The sequence below is a fragment of the Eubalaena glacialis genome, chromosome 18 (assembly GCF_028564815.1).
Source record: "Eubalaena glacialis isolate mEubGla1 chromosome 18, mEubGla1.1.hap2.+ XY, whole genome shotgun sequence".
Lineage (NCBI taxonomy): Eukaryota > Metazoa > Chordata > Mammalia > Artiodactyla > Balaenidae > Eubalaena > Eubalaena glacialis.
Genome location: NC_083733.1, coordinates 4,352,181 through 4,367,976, shown reverse-complemented (window position 1 = coordinate 4,367,976; position 15,796 = coordinate 4,352,181). Strand labels below are relative to the sequence as shown.

General features: G+C 48.4%; 1 protein-coding gene across 1 annotated transcript in view; it reads left to right on the top strand.

Moving 5' to 3' along the window:
- USP10 (ubiquitin specific peptidase 10) overlaps positions 1-14,070 on the top strand; it is a 70,856-nt gene extending 56,786 nt beyond the window's left edge. The window contains exons 9-14 of the mRNA XM_061173540.1: positions 1,030-1,129; positions 1,918-2,095; positions 4,653-4,818; positions 7,648-7,792; positions 9,100-9,165; positions 12,373-14,070. Coding sequence (XP_061029523.1) covers positions 1,030-1,129; positions 1,918-2,095; positions 4,653-4,818; positions 7,648-7,792; positions 9,100-9,165; positions 12,373-12,560 — 843 coding nt within the window. The 3' untranslated portion in view covers positions 12,561-14,070. The remainder of the gene's footprint in view (positions 1-1,029; positions 1,130-1,917; positions 2,096-4,652; positions 4,819-7,647; positions 7,793-9,099; positions 9,166-12,372) is intronic.
- Positions 14,071-15,796: the final 1,726 nt, after the last annotated feature.

Genomic DNA, 15,796 nt, shown 5'->3' with positions numbered 1-15,796 from the left:
TCCAAGGGTTTTGCTAGGGGCTGGTCACATAGGCACCCTCTGCCTCGCACAGACTCCGGTCCAGACTCCTGGGGGGAAAGCCAGTGCTCAGCACAAACCACACTGTTTGCACAGTTTGGCACGCTCCCTTTTCAGTTCTTGGAATGGTGGGAACCCTCCTGAAATCCAAGTTCCCAGATGCCAGCCAAGGACCAACCCAGCGAGCAGGTCTTTCCCAGCACTGTTAACTCTTTTCTGCGTCTTGGGCTGTGCCAGCCTCTGCCCTTTCCCACAGACACACTCACACCAAACAGCCCCGTCCACAGCTACAGTTCCATTGGAGCAAACAGATCTACTCAGAGACCACAAGCAGAAGAATTTGCAGATACTTGGAACACTCACGCCGTTATGCTCCAAAGAATGAAATATGAACCAATCATGATAAATTATATAATCAGATGAAACCAATGTAAGATTATACAGCTAGCGTTGTGTGACCATATTGTGTGATTCATCTGCAAATGGTTGTGCTGATGTGTGTAAAGCAGGCAGCTAAGTCTTTAAATCAGTAGAGTTTTTCATGTATAATTTGGGTCCTTTCTCCTATGGTTGCCCATCATCAAAAATAAAAGAAGACATACAGGGCTGCTAATTTTACAACTTGCAGTGTGAATGGTAACCCCTGGGGTTGTGCATTCTATTTCGTTTAAACAAAAAAGCAATTTATAAAATAACTTTTTTATTATAAAGGTAACGTATACTCATTGTAGAAAATTTCAGAAATACAGAAAAGCAAAATTAAAAAGAAATCCCTGTTCTGTTGCTTAGAGATAGATATTTAATCCTCCCTCGCTCGTACACCCAGTCTTCCCCACTTCACACATCTTAACTGTCCAAAGAAAAATTCGTGTGATTTTTGGGAAGCACTTCATGTTAAATCTTACTGAAAATTTAAGAGAAGGCATAGTTTGTATATGCAGGTAACACATTCCGTGCAGGCCTTGAAGAGTAATCGGTTAAGATTAACGTGACCCTATTTGACCTTCTCAGGGTCGACAAGAAGATGCTGAGGAGTACTTAGGCTTCATTCTAAATGGACTTCATGAGGAAATGCTGAACCTGAAGAAACTTCTCTCACCAAATAATGAAAGTAGGTTATGGTGTGCTTGCTACAGAATTGTGTAGAACATTTTCTTAAGAATTATTCTTAAACAAATGCTATATAGATGCTCATATAATAAGTTGCCTTTCCCCCCAACAGTCATTCACCCTTCAAAAATCACTTATTTACTCATTAAGATAACTAGTTACTTTTACATTGCTTACTATGTACCATTGAGAATGTTGTGTTTGTATATTTCAAATATATAAATGTATTTCCAGAACCTCTGCTTGTTCCCCTTCAATTTGTGATTAGGAAAATGATTACACATAAGAGAAAAACTGAAAGAATAGGTTGGTTACCTGCATAACCACTGGATTCCACAGTTGCTACCATGTCATCCTTATTGATCTCTCTTTCTACTTCCCCAGCCCTCCACGACATTTTTCCCCAAGGGATTCAAAATCAAGTTGCAGATGGCAGTTTAGTTCACCCCAAATGGTAAAGCATGGGTCTCCTGAGATAGGGATGGCTCTCCCACGTGACCCGAGTCCCTTCGCAAATGATGGAGTCCGGCTGCAGTTACGCACTAGAGTCGGCTTCCCCGTCCCACCTGAGTTCTCCAGGTGTCCCACGGCATCTTCTGTCGCCAGTCACACCAGCAGGGAGATGCTGTAGCATCGCACACATTGCTTTTGTCCTCAGTGTAGAATACACCTTGATCTCACTTTAAAGCTCCAGTTGACAAATCTGTGTAGGTGGTTTATGTAGAACTTTTATTTTTATTTTTTGCTCTTTGTGTAAATAGTAGCCTAAGCAGACTGTCTACTTTTCAGAACTTACTGTTTCCAATGGACCCAGAAGCCACTCAGTGAACGAAGACGAGCAGGAAGAACCAGGCGAAGGAAGTGAGGACGAATGGGAGCAAGTGGGCCCCCGAAACAAGACTTCGGTCACTCGCCAGGCGGATTTTGTTCAGACCCCCATCACTGGCATTTTTGGTGGCCACATCAGGTTTTATGCTTTTCTGGAATAATTTAGCATTTGCCTTTTTCAGGGTTTTGCCATTTTGCTGGAGGGGGGAGGCGTAAGATTTGTCCTAAGAAATCTGGGACTGAATGGTTTGCCTTTGCACTCTGTGCCCGCTCTGTTCTTGGACCTCCTGCCGGCCCCACGGCTCTCACACGACCCACGGTGGGTTCCTGCAGAGGGCGCTGCCCCTGCCTGTGTGCCAGGGGCTCCTCACCCCTCAGCGACACTGACATTCCCTCCGTGCAGCTGCTCACAGCCGGGTAGGAAGAGAAAGACAAGTTAATGGAAATACATGTTTTGTTAAGAGAAGAAATTCATGTATCTGATTGGAGGAATTGTAGGCACGGGAGCCAGGTGAGCTCGGAAGCTGAGAGAGTGCAGAGGGAGATGCTTTTACACAGAGGAGGACACGTGGCCTTCTGGAGTACCTGGGCACCTCCCCTGCCCCAGTTCCCTCAAACCAGCTGCCCTTTGCTCATTCATGGAGTCCTTCTAGAAGGTTTTTACTTATTTACGTTAGAGCCGTTCAGTACCACCATTATGTGGAATTCAGAACTTGCACTGACTCCGAGGACCTCCTTACTCATCCAGAGTCTGAAAGGACCGCATTATAGCATGATTTCCTTCTGAAGACCTTACAGCTTCACCTGCAGGAGTGTTTTTGGTTTTTTTAGTGAGCCTCTTAGCCTTTCGTCATCCCAAAACAAGAAGTAACACCCTTTTCAAGGCATCGAAAGTCAGTTCAGTCTCTCTGCTCTAAAACAGCTTAGGTTGAGCACCTTTCAACAGGCTAATGAAAACCTCAGAGGTGTGCCCGACCCCCTCCCAAGCTGGTCACACGATGCTGAACACGTCCTTTCTGTGCCCTCGCTGTGAGCTAGACTCTGCAGGCCCCTTTCTGTTTTGGAGTCTCGTGTCAGCCTCCCGACACCCAGCCCCGCCACTGTGGCTGCAACTTGCTTTCGCCAGATGCAGATCCTCGGGAGGGGCCCTTTTGGGAGAGGGAAGCGGGGCTCCAGTTTGGTGACCGGCAGTGAGGGGAGGCTGTCTGCGCCCTTAACTCTTTGCTGGCCGAGCAGCCTGATGTTGTCCCCCTCGGGGTGCTCACTGAGGGTGGGGGAGGAACGAGGGTGCGGCCCAGTGGCTGTGACGAGGGCTCCGTGTTTGTGGGGAGGCACAGCAACCGGATTGCAAGGCCACGAAGATCCCAAGTGTGTTTGAGAATAAGCAGTGGGAAAAACCAGAATCCACTTTGGAGAAATTTCTAGCTTGCCCCAGATGACTCTTCATGGCCCTGTAGCCTCAGCCTCTGTGGGCTCTTTGCGTTGAAATTGGGTGTTGTTGTTTTTTTTTTTTTTTTTTTTAACTATAAAGCAAAGATATAGAACTACTCCTTATAACTTACGAGCTGCTTTTGTGTGTGTAGTAGGCACCATTAAGCATGATTGTTAATGGTGTGTGGCCTACGGGATCTTAGTTCCCTGACCAGGGATCGAACCCGGGCCCCTAGCAGTGGAAGCACGGAATCCTAACCCCTGGACCACCAGGGAACTCCCAAGCATTATTCTTTATTCAGACCAACTGAAAGGTTTTCTCCTAAAATTCACGCTCTTTTGGTGGTTTTCCAGTTACCCCAGAAAGACCAGCACCTTTCTCCCCCACGTCCACCCTTTTGGTAAAGTCCAGGCCCATTACTGCTGTTCCCACTGTCCCTCTCTGGAACCAAGGGAACGGCCGCCCCCTCAAGGCTTCCTTCTCACAGGGAGCCTGGAGGTGCTTCCCGTGCTGTGCGTCGGGAAAGCAGTGTGTGAGGCGGAAAGCGGGCCAGAGAGCCGCTCGCCTGCCCTCCGCAGCAGTCTCCCTGCCCACCCCTTTTATTCGTGTGGAAACTGGGGCGCTCAGACTGCAGCGAGAGAATCCCACGTTGGACTCCTGGAACATCTCCTTGCTGGCGCTACGTGAGACGTGGGCCCAACACAGATTTTTACTCAGAAAAACTTGGACAAGGAAAAATGAAATGAAAACCCAGCTAAGGAAGCAAGGCTCAGCTGGCAGCCTCCTCCTTGAGCGTGGTGGCCACCTTCCTGTTGCACACACCCTGCTCCCCTTCCTTTGTAAAGTCGTTTTCATGCTATCCAAATCATTCTGTTTACCTCGGGGTTTCCTCTTTTTTATTACAACAGGCTGTGACGCCTGAGAGGATAAAAAGTGTCAGCATTTTGACTCTGGGAAGATCGTCACCTTTGCTAACCTGTGCATTAAATTAGGTGGAGGGGAGGCATTTGGAAGGTGAAATAGGTCTTCTTCCAGAGCTATTCAGCTGGGAAAATTTTCAGCTGGTGGATTGAGTTGCTAGAAATTCTTTCAAGGTGGTATTGAGTGGAATTATTTTAAAATGCTTCAGTGTGTTTTTAGCATTTCTGTTCTCTCTGGTCTTCTGGCAGTGATACTGAATAATCTCGCTTGCAGTGTCCTGCTGGATGACCTCAGGGAGAGTGGGAAGGCGAGCTCTTAGATGTGGTGTGTTTTCCACTTTCAGGTCTGTGGTTTACCAGCAGAGTTCAAAAGAATCTGCCACCCTGCAGCCGTTCTTCACGCTGCAGCTGGATATCCAGTCGGACAAGATACGCACCGTCCAGGATGCGTTGGAAAGCCTGGTGGCAAGAGAGTCTGTCCAGGGTTATACCACCAAAACCAAACAAGAGGTACGTTCACAGTTGGTCTTGGACCTTTATGTGGGGGCCCTCTGGGGTGGGCGAAAGAGCACAGACTCTGGAATGAGGAGAAGTGGGTTTGAGCTCTGCCTCTCAAATCGGTTGCTTAACTTTTTTTTTGGACTGAAAGCTTCCACATTCTGAGAATGAAATGGTTGAAACAGATGATCCTCCCAACTTCCCTTGGCTCTAAGTCATGAAACACAGGTCACGGTCTTTGGGGTTATTTATTCTGAGCTGCGTTTCATTTGCTGGCCATCCAATCATGGCACCGTAGAGTGAACACCACCTCTGACAAAGGCCGATAGCTCATTCACATTCCTGATACCATAGAGCACAATTTCATGAGATAGTTAGGATATAAAAGATGTTCTAAAAGATGTTCTAATCTGGTTTGCATTTGATTGTAGATCTTCAAGGACGTTGAAAAATAGAAAGTAATTGTTGTGGTGCCTATTACTCTTTGATCTGAAAAAAAGATAAAGTCTTGAGTCTTCCAGTGTTCAGGAGTCAAGAGGAAGCGTGTCAGCTCCGTCGAGAGAGGCGATAATTCTCTGCTCTCTGAGGGCTTGTTAGCTGCTGGCTGTCCAGATGCGCCGGTTAGGCCCGACTTCTCCGCAGTAGAGCGTGCCTTCTCCGTTATGTATCCTAGGTCGTGGCTGTGCATTCATAGAAGTGTGTTGGGGAGATGAATGTAGACTAGCTAGGGCGGTGCTTTTTTGAACAGTTAGAGTATTCCTGTGAGGCCTGATTTCAGTAGCCGTGTGTGATGGCTACAGGGTGAGCCAGCACGGCCCAGCGTAGGAAACCTGGCAGCACCTCATGGGGCCAAGGGCCCTGCCCTTGCCTCGCAGCTCGGGCTCCATCCACGTGAAGAGGAGCAAAGGCGGGGTGTGGAGAGCTTCCGTCCGTCTGCTGCGGCTTGGTCAAGCCAGCCTCTCGGGGTATCTGCAGAAGTTAGGCCTAGTCCTCCCCCGTGTTTTCTAATTGCTTCTCATGGACAATTGTGTTCAGAAAGTAAAAGTGGTAGGAGCCGGACGAGAATCCCGGCAGTTTTTCCTTAGAGAAACGGTGGAACTTAATGGGGGAGAGAGAGTGGGTACTTGTTCTCGGGAGGCCGGGTCGTGTACTGGCTGTGGGACTGCCCACCTGCTCGTCTGGGGCAGCCGTGCCTCCAGAGGTGGACTCGCCATCCTGGTCCTTTCCCATTGGAGCCGCCGATCCTGCTGGGGAGGCGGGCAGCCTTTCCCTGCGCTCCCAGGAGAGCCCTCTGGGGATATGTCTCTTTTCCTCGTTTGCTCCTGCTGCAGTTAAACTGCTGTTTGGGCAGAGGTGGGTGGGGCGTGATGACTGAGGTAGCGGTGGCTGTGGTTGTTGGCCTGGGGTCAGAGGAGGGTGAGGAAAAGGTGATGGATTCTAGATGGCAGATTTGGAGGAAGGAGTCACGGAAGAAGTGGCATCTCGGTGGAGCCTTGAAGACGGCAGAGAAGGCTGCTGGCCGTTCTCGCTCCATGGCGGTGGAAGCAGGTGTCTGAGGAAGGAGCTTGTACAGCGAGTCTGTGAAGAGCAAGTAACACATTTTCTGGAATGTGATTTTTTGATTTACTTTTCGAAGTACCTACTTTAATCTTATTAGGTTTTTAGGTCAAAAGTTGTTTTTCTGTGGGAACACAGAAAGGAAGATCGTGGGAAAATATGATTATACAAAATACTAGCTAAATAAAAAAGGTCTGGTTTTGTTGGGTGTTAGAAAGTGGCTCAGTTTCTCTGGAAACCCGGAACACTCAGTTAAGGATTTGAGATTAGCCCCTTAACGAACAGAATTGCGGGTCACTAGCACTGAGAAACCATCCCAGAGGTACTTTAGTCTGACTATCATTTTACAAGTGAGGAAGCTGGAGTCTTACATCGTCATCGCTGGTTTTGACTGTGGAACTGGAGTCATGCTTTTCTTCACTCACAATTCTTGTTGGATGTGAGACACTGGACTGCAGAGACTCAATGGGAATGTCGAGGTGATCGGGCTGTTTCCATGCCTGGGACCTCAGTCTGGGTGGGAAGACAGGCCGGAAAGGGTCTGCAACCCTAATAAACCAGGCGGCGGTGACCGCTAGGCTCGCTTCAGGTACCTTCAGCCAGATACGCGGGTAGTCCTCCGAAAGCTTTCTGGGTGTTTATTATATGCCGCTGTCTTTCGGATTGTTACGTGGACAAGTATTTCTACTGAAAGTATTCTCCGTCTAAATACCGGAAGCATTAACACCTTTGCAGATACAGAGAACAGTACATAAAGGGGTTAAGTTTGCTTGTGAAGACAATTTTAATAAAAAGCAGCATTCAGTAGACCGTGAAAGTTCATAAGGGGCATTTTGAATTGATAAAAGCTGAACTGTTATAAAACCAATGGTTACACTAAATAGCTTTAGAGTTATTTAGAGTGTCTAATTCAAGAAACACATTGACTTCAGCTTTATCAATACTGTGAGAGTTATTAAAAAATAAGTTAATACATATGTAATTCAAGGTATTACTAAGTTAGCTTCTAAATTTTTATGCCAATTTAATGCCCTAGGACAAAGGTTCTTAACTTGGCTCAGGGACCTTTGGGGCCCCCTGCAGTTGTGTCTGTAGGGATATATGCATTTTTCTAAGAAGAAGGTCAGTACCTCTCAAAAGATCCCATTAGATTCTCAGAAGATCCTGTGACTCAGGAAGCTTTGAGAAGCACTGCCCCGGAACATCTGAGTCTTGGGCGGGAAGTGGTGTGGCGTCTGCCGCTCGGAGTAAGATGGCGTTTCCTGTGTGCTTTGTGTGTCTCAGGTTGAGATCAGTCGAAGGGTGACTCTGGAAAAGCTCCCTCCTGTCCTCGTGCTGCACCTGAAACGGTTTGTTTACGAGAAGACAGGTGGATGTCAGAAGCTTATCAAAAATATTGAATATCCTGTGGACTTGGAAATTAGTAAAGGTAACGACTCTATAAGGCAAAAGCGTTTATGATGACAGTACTCTGGAAATCAGCCAGCTTCTTGATGCTTCAGCATTTTCTGTGTCATGTCAGGATTCAGAAGCTCTCTTTCATGACTTTTTTGTTTTAAATTTCTTGACTATTAATAGACCTTTAGGTTAAAATTTCTCACTAAAATGGCCTTTTAAAAATAAAGGCAAAAATAAACCATATGAAAATATTACTAGGTGAGAAAAATACTAAATATAAAAAGTTTATGGGTCAGTGGTAGAACATACTTTTCCTTATGCTAAGTATTAACAGCGCTGTGGAGCAGCCGGCTGATTGGCTTTTTAGCGGACGGGGAGTGTTCCCCCTGCCCTCCAGCGGCAGGGACCCCAGCCTTAGAGCTGCAGCCCCAGCCCCGGGTCTCCGCCAGGTCTCCGGGGCTCGGCAGCTTGGGCGCATCGTGGTGAAAGCACCTACTTGTCTTGCTAAAAGTGAGCTTGAAGGAAAACTTTCCTGGAAAGCTTCAGAATTTGTGAGAAATGTTTTGTGCAAACATGAAGTTCGATCAGGAGCGTCACGAGCTAGAGGTGACTCTCAAAGTGTCCGGGTGCCTGGAGAACAGAAGAGAGGACGTGGGGCGTCGTCCCTGATCTCCTGGAGGAGCAGACTGCCGTCCTTCTCCTTCCTTCCTCCCACGCTGCCCGGCACTGGGACCTGCCGGGCAGTGGGCCTGGGGTCACCATCGCTTCACCTGCACCCCAGGCACGTTGCATTTCCTTCCCCCTAAGATTCGGACTCTGGCTCTCAGCCCTGTTCTCACGAGTTGCCGCCTTCGGCTGATAGGTTTGCCTCCTGTGCCAGTTCATGGTCCGTTTGAGGACCAGAAAGGGGAAGAAACGCTTGAGGACCAGAAAGGGGAAGAAACGCCAGCCGAAAATCATCTTACTGTTTATTGGAGTTTTGTGGTCTGACTCACGTGTAAAACATTTTAAACCTTAGGCTTTTCAGGGCTGCTTTGCTTTTGTTTTTTTTCTTTCCCATTTTTTAGAATATCTGCTTGTAAGGGGTTTCTAGCATGAGCTAGAGGCTCAGTATATGCCCCTGTCCTCTGATGGGCGGGTTCTGGTGACGTCCGTTACTACCCTGCAGCTGGTCTTCCTCGCTGCTCAGTTTTTATGCAAATGAGGGGATGGAGTTCTGTTTGGTCTCCCTGGTCCACTGGGTGGGTTACTTGAATGGAGGCTGCTGTCTGCCCCTTTCTGGGAGCTCTGTGTGTCAGCGCTTTTATAGATTAAAGCTCTTGATATTTTGTTTTTCAGAACTGCTCTCTCCAGGGGTTAAAAATAAGAATTTTAAATGCCACAGAACCTATAGGCTATTTGCAGGTAAGTAAATTTGTACGACATTTTCCTATTAAAGCAATGATGAAAAGGTTTATACCCAGGTGCAGTTTTGTTGTAATGCCACTTAACGTAGAGAATAGATTATTGGTATCCCTGTGGACTTTATAAGTCCGGAAATCATTTGAAAATGTGCGTTTTACCTAAAATTTGGTGTGTTTGGAGTTTGACAGAATATTCTCTTGGCTCTAAAGCTCAGCCCAACGTGAGACGTCGTTTAACACGATTGTCTCTGTCTTGGAGCCGGAGGTGTGGGGTTGCCAGGCTGGGAGCCCTCCCTGCTGCGGCCGTGGTGCCTGTAGGAGTGGGTGCTGAGGCGTGGCCCCAGCCAGCTAGGGGAGCATGGGCTCTTCAGCCGCCCACGACCTCCTGCCCCCGCAGAGCTCCACGCGGAGCCCGTCCGTCTTCTCCGCTTCCTGTCCTTCCATCCTTCTTTCTCTTTTACAGCCCGAGTCTTTTATGCCTTTGAGGCCTTACGTGTCTTTTAAGAGTTGCTGGTTGCAACAGTCGTGTTTGCTTTTCTGGCCGTTTTTATTAGAATTTTCTAGCTGCTCTCCCACCGCTCCTTTTGTGTTGCCTGTGGTGAGCCTGTCTGTAATGACTGCTGTTTATTGGCCCTGACACGTTCATTGAGCCTTTTCACTGGACACTTTCTATGTAGTATCCCATTTAGTCCTTGCAGTGTCCTGAGAGGTGCGTGGCGCTGTCCCCATTTTGTAAAGGGACAAACTGAAACTCGTGGAGGAACGCTGGCTGCTCTGTGCCCTTAAGTGGCAGAGCAGAGCTTCACACTCCTGCCCTCGGTCCACCCCTGAGCTCTTGGCATGTTGGATTGGGCCCTGGTCGGTGGGTGGGTCGGGTGCCAGGTTAGAAGGTGTTGGGCCCGGTTGGCCCTTTCTTCCCACCAGGACCTGCTCCCTCTGACTCGCTCTTCTCCCCGGAGGTGGCTGATCACGGCCTCACCCCAGCCTGCTGGGACCTGGTGGGCAACACACTCCTGGGGTGTAGCCACCCTCCCCCTGACCTGCCTTGGGCTGGAAGCTCGGAGGCCTCTCTGTGGTCTTCCTCTGAGACCAGAGGGCCCCCGGGGTCCAGCCTGGCTCCCTGGGGTTTGGTACTGAGGTCCCAGGGTGATGACGTGTTTCTCCGAGTCTCCCTGCAGCCTCCCTTGGGGCCCTGTCAGGGCAAGGTGATGATCAAGGGCAGGGTTATCAAGTCTTGTCTCCTGGTCAGGGGGCCCTGGTGTGAGTGCACCCCTACCCCTCCCGCCCGCCCCGGCTCGGGGCTCCTTCTGGAGTCGCTCTCGCCTGCACCCCTGAATCCTCATCTGAGCCTTCTAATCTCAGAAATACGGTCACCGGATTGGTTGCAGTTTTCTGTAAACTGTGAGTAAAGAGGTACTTTTAAAAATGGTTTTGATTGCGGGACAAAGAAAACGAGTTAGTATAGTGCGTGAGCTTTTGGAAAACTCTCATTCGCAGCTCTGCTTCTGTGACGCGGGCTTGCTGGGCGTCTGTGACACATCACCACGTTAGGTACAGGTCTGCTGCTTGAGAAACCTGAATACGGGTAGAGTGCTTCTCTTCTGAATATTTAAAATGAAGTGTCGTAGAGGAAATGCAAATCAGTTAAACCCACAGGTCCTTTAAATCCTACTGACCTGGTCACTTTAAAAAAACCAAAACCAAGTCTGGTAGGTCTTAGAGGTGAAAATCCAGGACAGACGCCCCACAGCTGGATTTGGGGTCAGAGGGACATGCTGGTGTCGGGGCTTCCCTTGCCCTGCGGCAGCCTCTCCATCGCTGTGGCCTGCAGGACTAGATGCAGCCCTGAGCTGGTGCTGGTTCCGTTGCTGGTTTCCCACCTGATGGCCCAACAGTCTTGCTGTCCCTCAGTGACCAGTCACGTTCGTCACCGGCAGGCCAGGGCCCCAGTGTCCTCTGAGCCCCAGCAGAATGGCCTCCGTGCAGAGCCCGGCTCTGACCAGCCCAGGTCACTGGCTCACGGTGGATTTGGATGTCCCTACAAGTGGGAGAGCGCGCTGACGTTCAGGCTACTTATTGCTGAAATTTCGTACCAGATTGTGCCCCTCTCTCCAAGTGACTGTCCTTCATGCCACTCACGGCAACGCACAGCTCACCCTGGCCACACTGCTGCCCCCCTCCCCGGAATGTCACTGGAGGCTGTTTCCCTCACACAGGGTCAGGTCTGCTGGTGGCCGGGCCACCTCCCAGCCCCTTCTCTGCATAGAAGGGGGAGGATGTGCCCTTCCACTGTCTTTAATACCGTTTCAGCATCTTCCAACAGTTATATTTGTTTTAGACCTCTGACTCAGGCTTCCTGTTTGAATTACACAATTTTAATGAACAAGTACATGGCAGGTATTTTTTTCTGTTAAAACATGGTTGTAGAAAAATTGGAAATTTTTTTAAAAAGAAAAAAGGAGCAATGACTAGTGTCCGCAGGGTGACTCCACAACTGCCCACTCAGCCCAGCGAACTGTGCTGGTGACCCTCCTGGGGCAGTGCTGTCCTTGTCACGGGTGACAGTCCACAGAAACCTCAGATTCTTGTTTTTTTCATGTAATGTAAGCATATTCCTACACCACCAAATACTTCTAATCTGGTCTGTGAAAAAATTCACCTTATTGTAATGTAATGCACTCAGCATTCCTTCTGGTGTGAATATAGGCTTTTCCATGTTTTCACTTTGTCCAAGATTCAGATACTCTGTTGAGAACAGTTTAGAAGTGGAATTGGCTGGATCAGGGCCTGATGTTTGGGCCTCGGTGTGCGTTCCCAGAGGGCCATTGGGTGATGGCTCTGCAGGGAGCGTCTCTGTGTCCTGCTTCCCAGGGGACTGTCTCCTGTATCAAGTCTTAAGGCGGCTGACGAGCCTGCCTACGGGGCTGACAGATGGGACGACCCCATTAGTTGACATTTCTTTTATAGTTTGTGAGATAGTGAGCATTTTAAATATGTTATTAAGACGTAGATGTATGACTTCGTATTGTAAATTGTTGAACGGTTTTGAGTTGAAACAGCATTGCTTTGTATAATCCCACTTCTCTGTCCCACCTGCCTTGGTGCCAGGCCTTTCGTGGGACAGGCAGGCCTGTGGCGGGAGCAGGCGGGCACCTTAGGCGCTGGTGTGCGGAGCCGCTCTCACGGGCGCCCGGGCCCTCTCTTGCAGTGGTCTACCACCACGGCAGCAGCGCCACGGGCGGCCACTACACCACGGACGTCTTCCAGATCGGTCTCAACGGCTGGCTGCGCATCGACGACCAGACGGTCAAGGTGATTAACCAGTACCAGGTGGTGAAGCCCGCTGCCGAGCGCACAGCCTACCTCCTGTATTACCGCCGCGTGGACCTGCTGTAGCCGCCGCTGTGTGTGCCCGACGCTGCTTGTAGAGCACCGGCTCTCACCGACTCCCCTCCTCTCTTTAGTGGCTCTTTAGAGAGAAACTCTTTCTTCCTGTTGCAAAAATGGGCTAGAATGAAAGGAGATGCCTGGGGTTTGTGCACAACATAGTTTATGTTGACTTCTAACTTCCAAATCAAAATCATCTGGTTGAAACAGACTGTCGCTTGATTTAAGCAAATACACAAAAAACCACATTTCCGAAATAATGCCGATTCCTGAGTAAGAAGGGGAACTTGCATTTGATTCCCAGTCTAACTGCATAGTAGAATAAATCCTGCACCAGCAACAACACTTGTAAATTTGTGAAAATGAATTTTATCTTTCCTTAAAAAAATAAATTTTTTAATCCATCACACTTTCCTCCTTCACCCTTTAGTTTTTGATAAATGATAAAAATGAGCCAGTTATCAGAGAAGAAATAGTTCTTACTTCAAAAGATAAACAAACACAAAAAATAAGTTGCTGGTTCCTAATAGGAAAAATACATTTTAATAATTGTGCGATGAGAAGCTGCTTACGTACACATTGCAGATCAAATATTTGGAGTTAAGATGTCAGTCACATAGATGGGTGATTGTAACTTTATTGCCATTAAAAGATTTCAAATTGCATTCATGCTTCTGTGTACACATAATGAAAAATGGGCAAAATAATGAAGATCGATAATTCCCTGCGTCTGCTGTCTAATTCTGCTGTCTGCTCTTCTACGATGCCGCGTCTCTAATTGTACACAGTTAGTGATAGCTAGGAGTATAAAGTTGTCGCCCATCAATAAAAATCACACAGTTGGTTTAAAGCTGCGTGTGTGGTGTTTCTTTGACGGCAAATGCCTTTTCCAGTAACCGGAGTTCAAGTGGGCAAGGCTGGGCTGCTGGAATTAAAATAAGCCCTTGGGGCAGCCTGACGTGTTTGTGAAAGCTGACCCAAGCCCTCAGATGATTCTTGTTTACTATTTCCAAAGTTATGAACTCTAGTGATTTGGATAAATGAATTTTTAAAAATCTTCAAATAGCAGAAAAGAGGAGGTAAGCGCTCTCTCCATTGTTTTGTCGCCTGCATTGCTGAGTTCAAGGGGGGGACGGATGTGGGTCATGGCTGAGCATCCTTGTCATTGCCTGCCACCGAGCATCCTACCTGCGCCTCAGATGCCACCTCCAGATGTGGAAAGGAAGCCTTTCGAGATGGAAGAGACGGAGAGAAGAGCCGTCATAAGTGTCAGGCCGCTCCCGGCAGCTCTTGTGCCCGTGGCACCCTGGTTCCAGAAGGCCCTGTGCAGGCTGCTCACGGTAGTGTGCTGGGGTCCCCCGAGGAGCGGGTTTACATGGTCCAAGCCTCTCCCCCAAGCTCTTGCGCTTACCGTCCGCTGTTGCTAATTGTAGCCATGTGCCACTGCAGGTTCGGAGCTTGCTTTTAAAATTACAGTACTGTATAGCATAGGGAGCTATACTCAGTGTTGTGTAATAACCTAAAGGGAAGATTATCCGAAAAAGAATATGTACACATGTATAACTGAATCACTGTGCTGTACACCTGAAACACAACATTGTAAATCAACTATACTTCAATAAATATATATGTGTATAAAAATTTTTTAAAACGTGCAGTTCTAACATTGCCCCCTTGGCCCGCCTGCCCTGCTGTAACCCTACTCTGATTTGCTTAGCTACTTACAAGGCATAATTAGCCTCTCATTAAAATAATGTACAATTCTTACGGAACATGTGGACTTCGGAAGCTAAATTAACTTTGGGGGATGCAACCCACACCAGCAGTAACCCAGCCACACGTGGAATAAGGAGCCTGTTCTGAAGCCCGGCGTTGAGTTCTGCGTTGTGATCCGTGAGCCACGTCAGGTCCGATCTGTACAAGTGGCTTATCTGTCCTGAGTATGCAGCCTCCATAAGCGATGTTGGCTAAGGTGTCCCCGTGAGTCAGTGAACGCCCTGTCCAGAACAAGGCCTCTCTCAGGGATCTGTAACAAGGGCCCGGACAGACAGTGCCGTCGTTGGTACACCAGCCTGCTTCCAAGTGTTAGAACACGTCTTGTGGATTTAGATGAGGAAATTTCCCCTCAAATGTCATTTGAGGGTCTCTACGTAATCATTAAATTGCTAAGTTATATATTCTGTCAAGCCCAAAATATGTTGGAAACTGAGATACTAAGGCCTTCTCTTGGAAGGTCTTGTCTCTCTCAGAAGTGGTTAGAGATGAATTAAGTGCAGTGGGGCATACACTGTCTCGGTGACCCTGTAACGTGTGGAGGTACTGCATTCGCTTTTTAAATTTTATTTTAATTTTGGCTGTGTTGGGTCTTCATTGCTGTATGTGGGCTTTCTCTAGTTGTGGTGAGCGGGGGCTACTCTTCGTTGGTGGTGCGCGGGCTTCTCATTGCGGTGACTTCTCTTGTTGCAGAGCACGGGCTCTAGGCGCGTGGGCTTCAGTAGTTGTGGCACGCGGGCTCAGTCGTTGTGGCTCGCGGGCTCTAGAGCACCGGCTCAGTAGTTGTGGCGCACGGGCTTAGTTGGTTCGAGGCATGTGGGATCTTCCCAGGCCAGGGATCGAACCCGTGTCCCCTGCATTGGCAGGTGGATTCTTAACCACTGCGCCACCAGGCACGTCCTGCATTCACTCTTCAGGCTGCTGTCCCCTCTGGCTCCTCGGACTTTTAGATTCAGCTGTCTGGTAGCCCTCCGATGGCTTCTCTGTTACCCTGTACATGAGTGTGTTGTCTGAAAGAGCATGCATAACCCCACACCCCCTAACAGCTCCAACTGTATTTATGACAGATAACAGCTTCCCAGTTTTCCTGTGCTTAAGTGGAATCAGCATGCCCAGCTGCAGACGAAGAGCAAAGCTCATAAAGGGGCCGAATATATAGCAAGGAGATGGCTAGCCTGGAGTTCACGATTATCTGCATTTGGTCCCTGCAGTGATTGATTGGCCCTTGGATAGAAAATCCGATCATTCTAGCAAATCCAGTGCTTTCTAGGGTCCCAGGTGAATTGTGGGCCTATCCATGTTGTTCTTGACATTTTGAGCTAAATGTTTAGTGTTTCGTGCTGCAATTTTTAGTATTTTTATAATTCCAAGACTATTTCGTTGGCTTCAGGGTCATTTACACTAAGAACTTGGCCCATTAACCTTGGTGTTGGGGATACAAATCTAGTGATTTTCCTTCATTAGCATTTGAC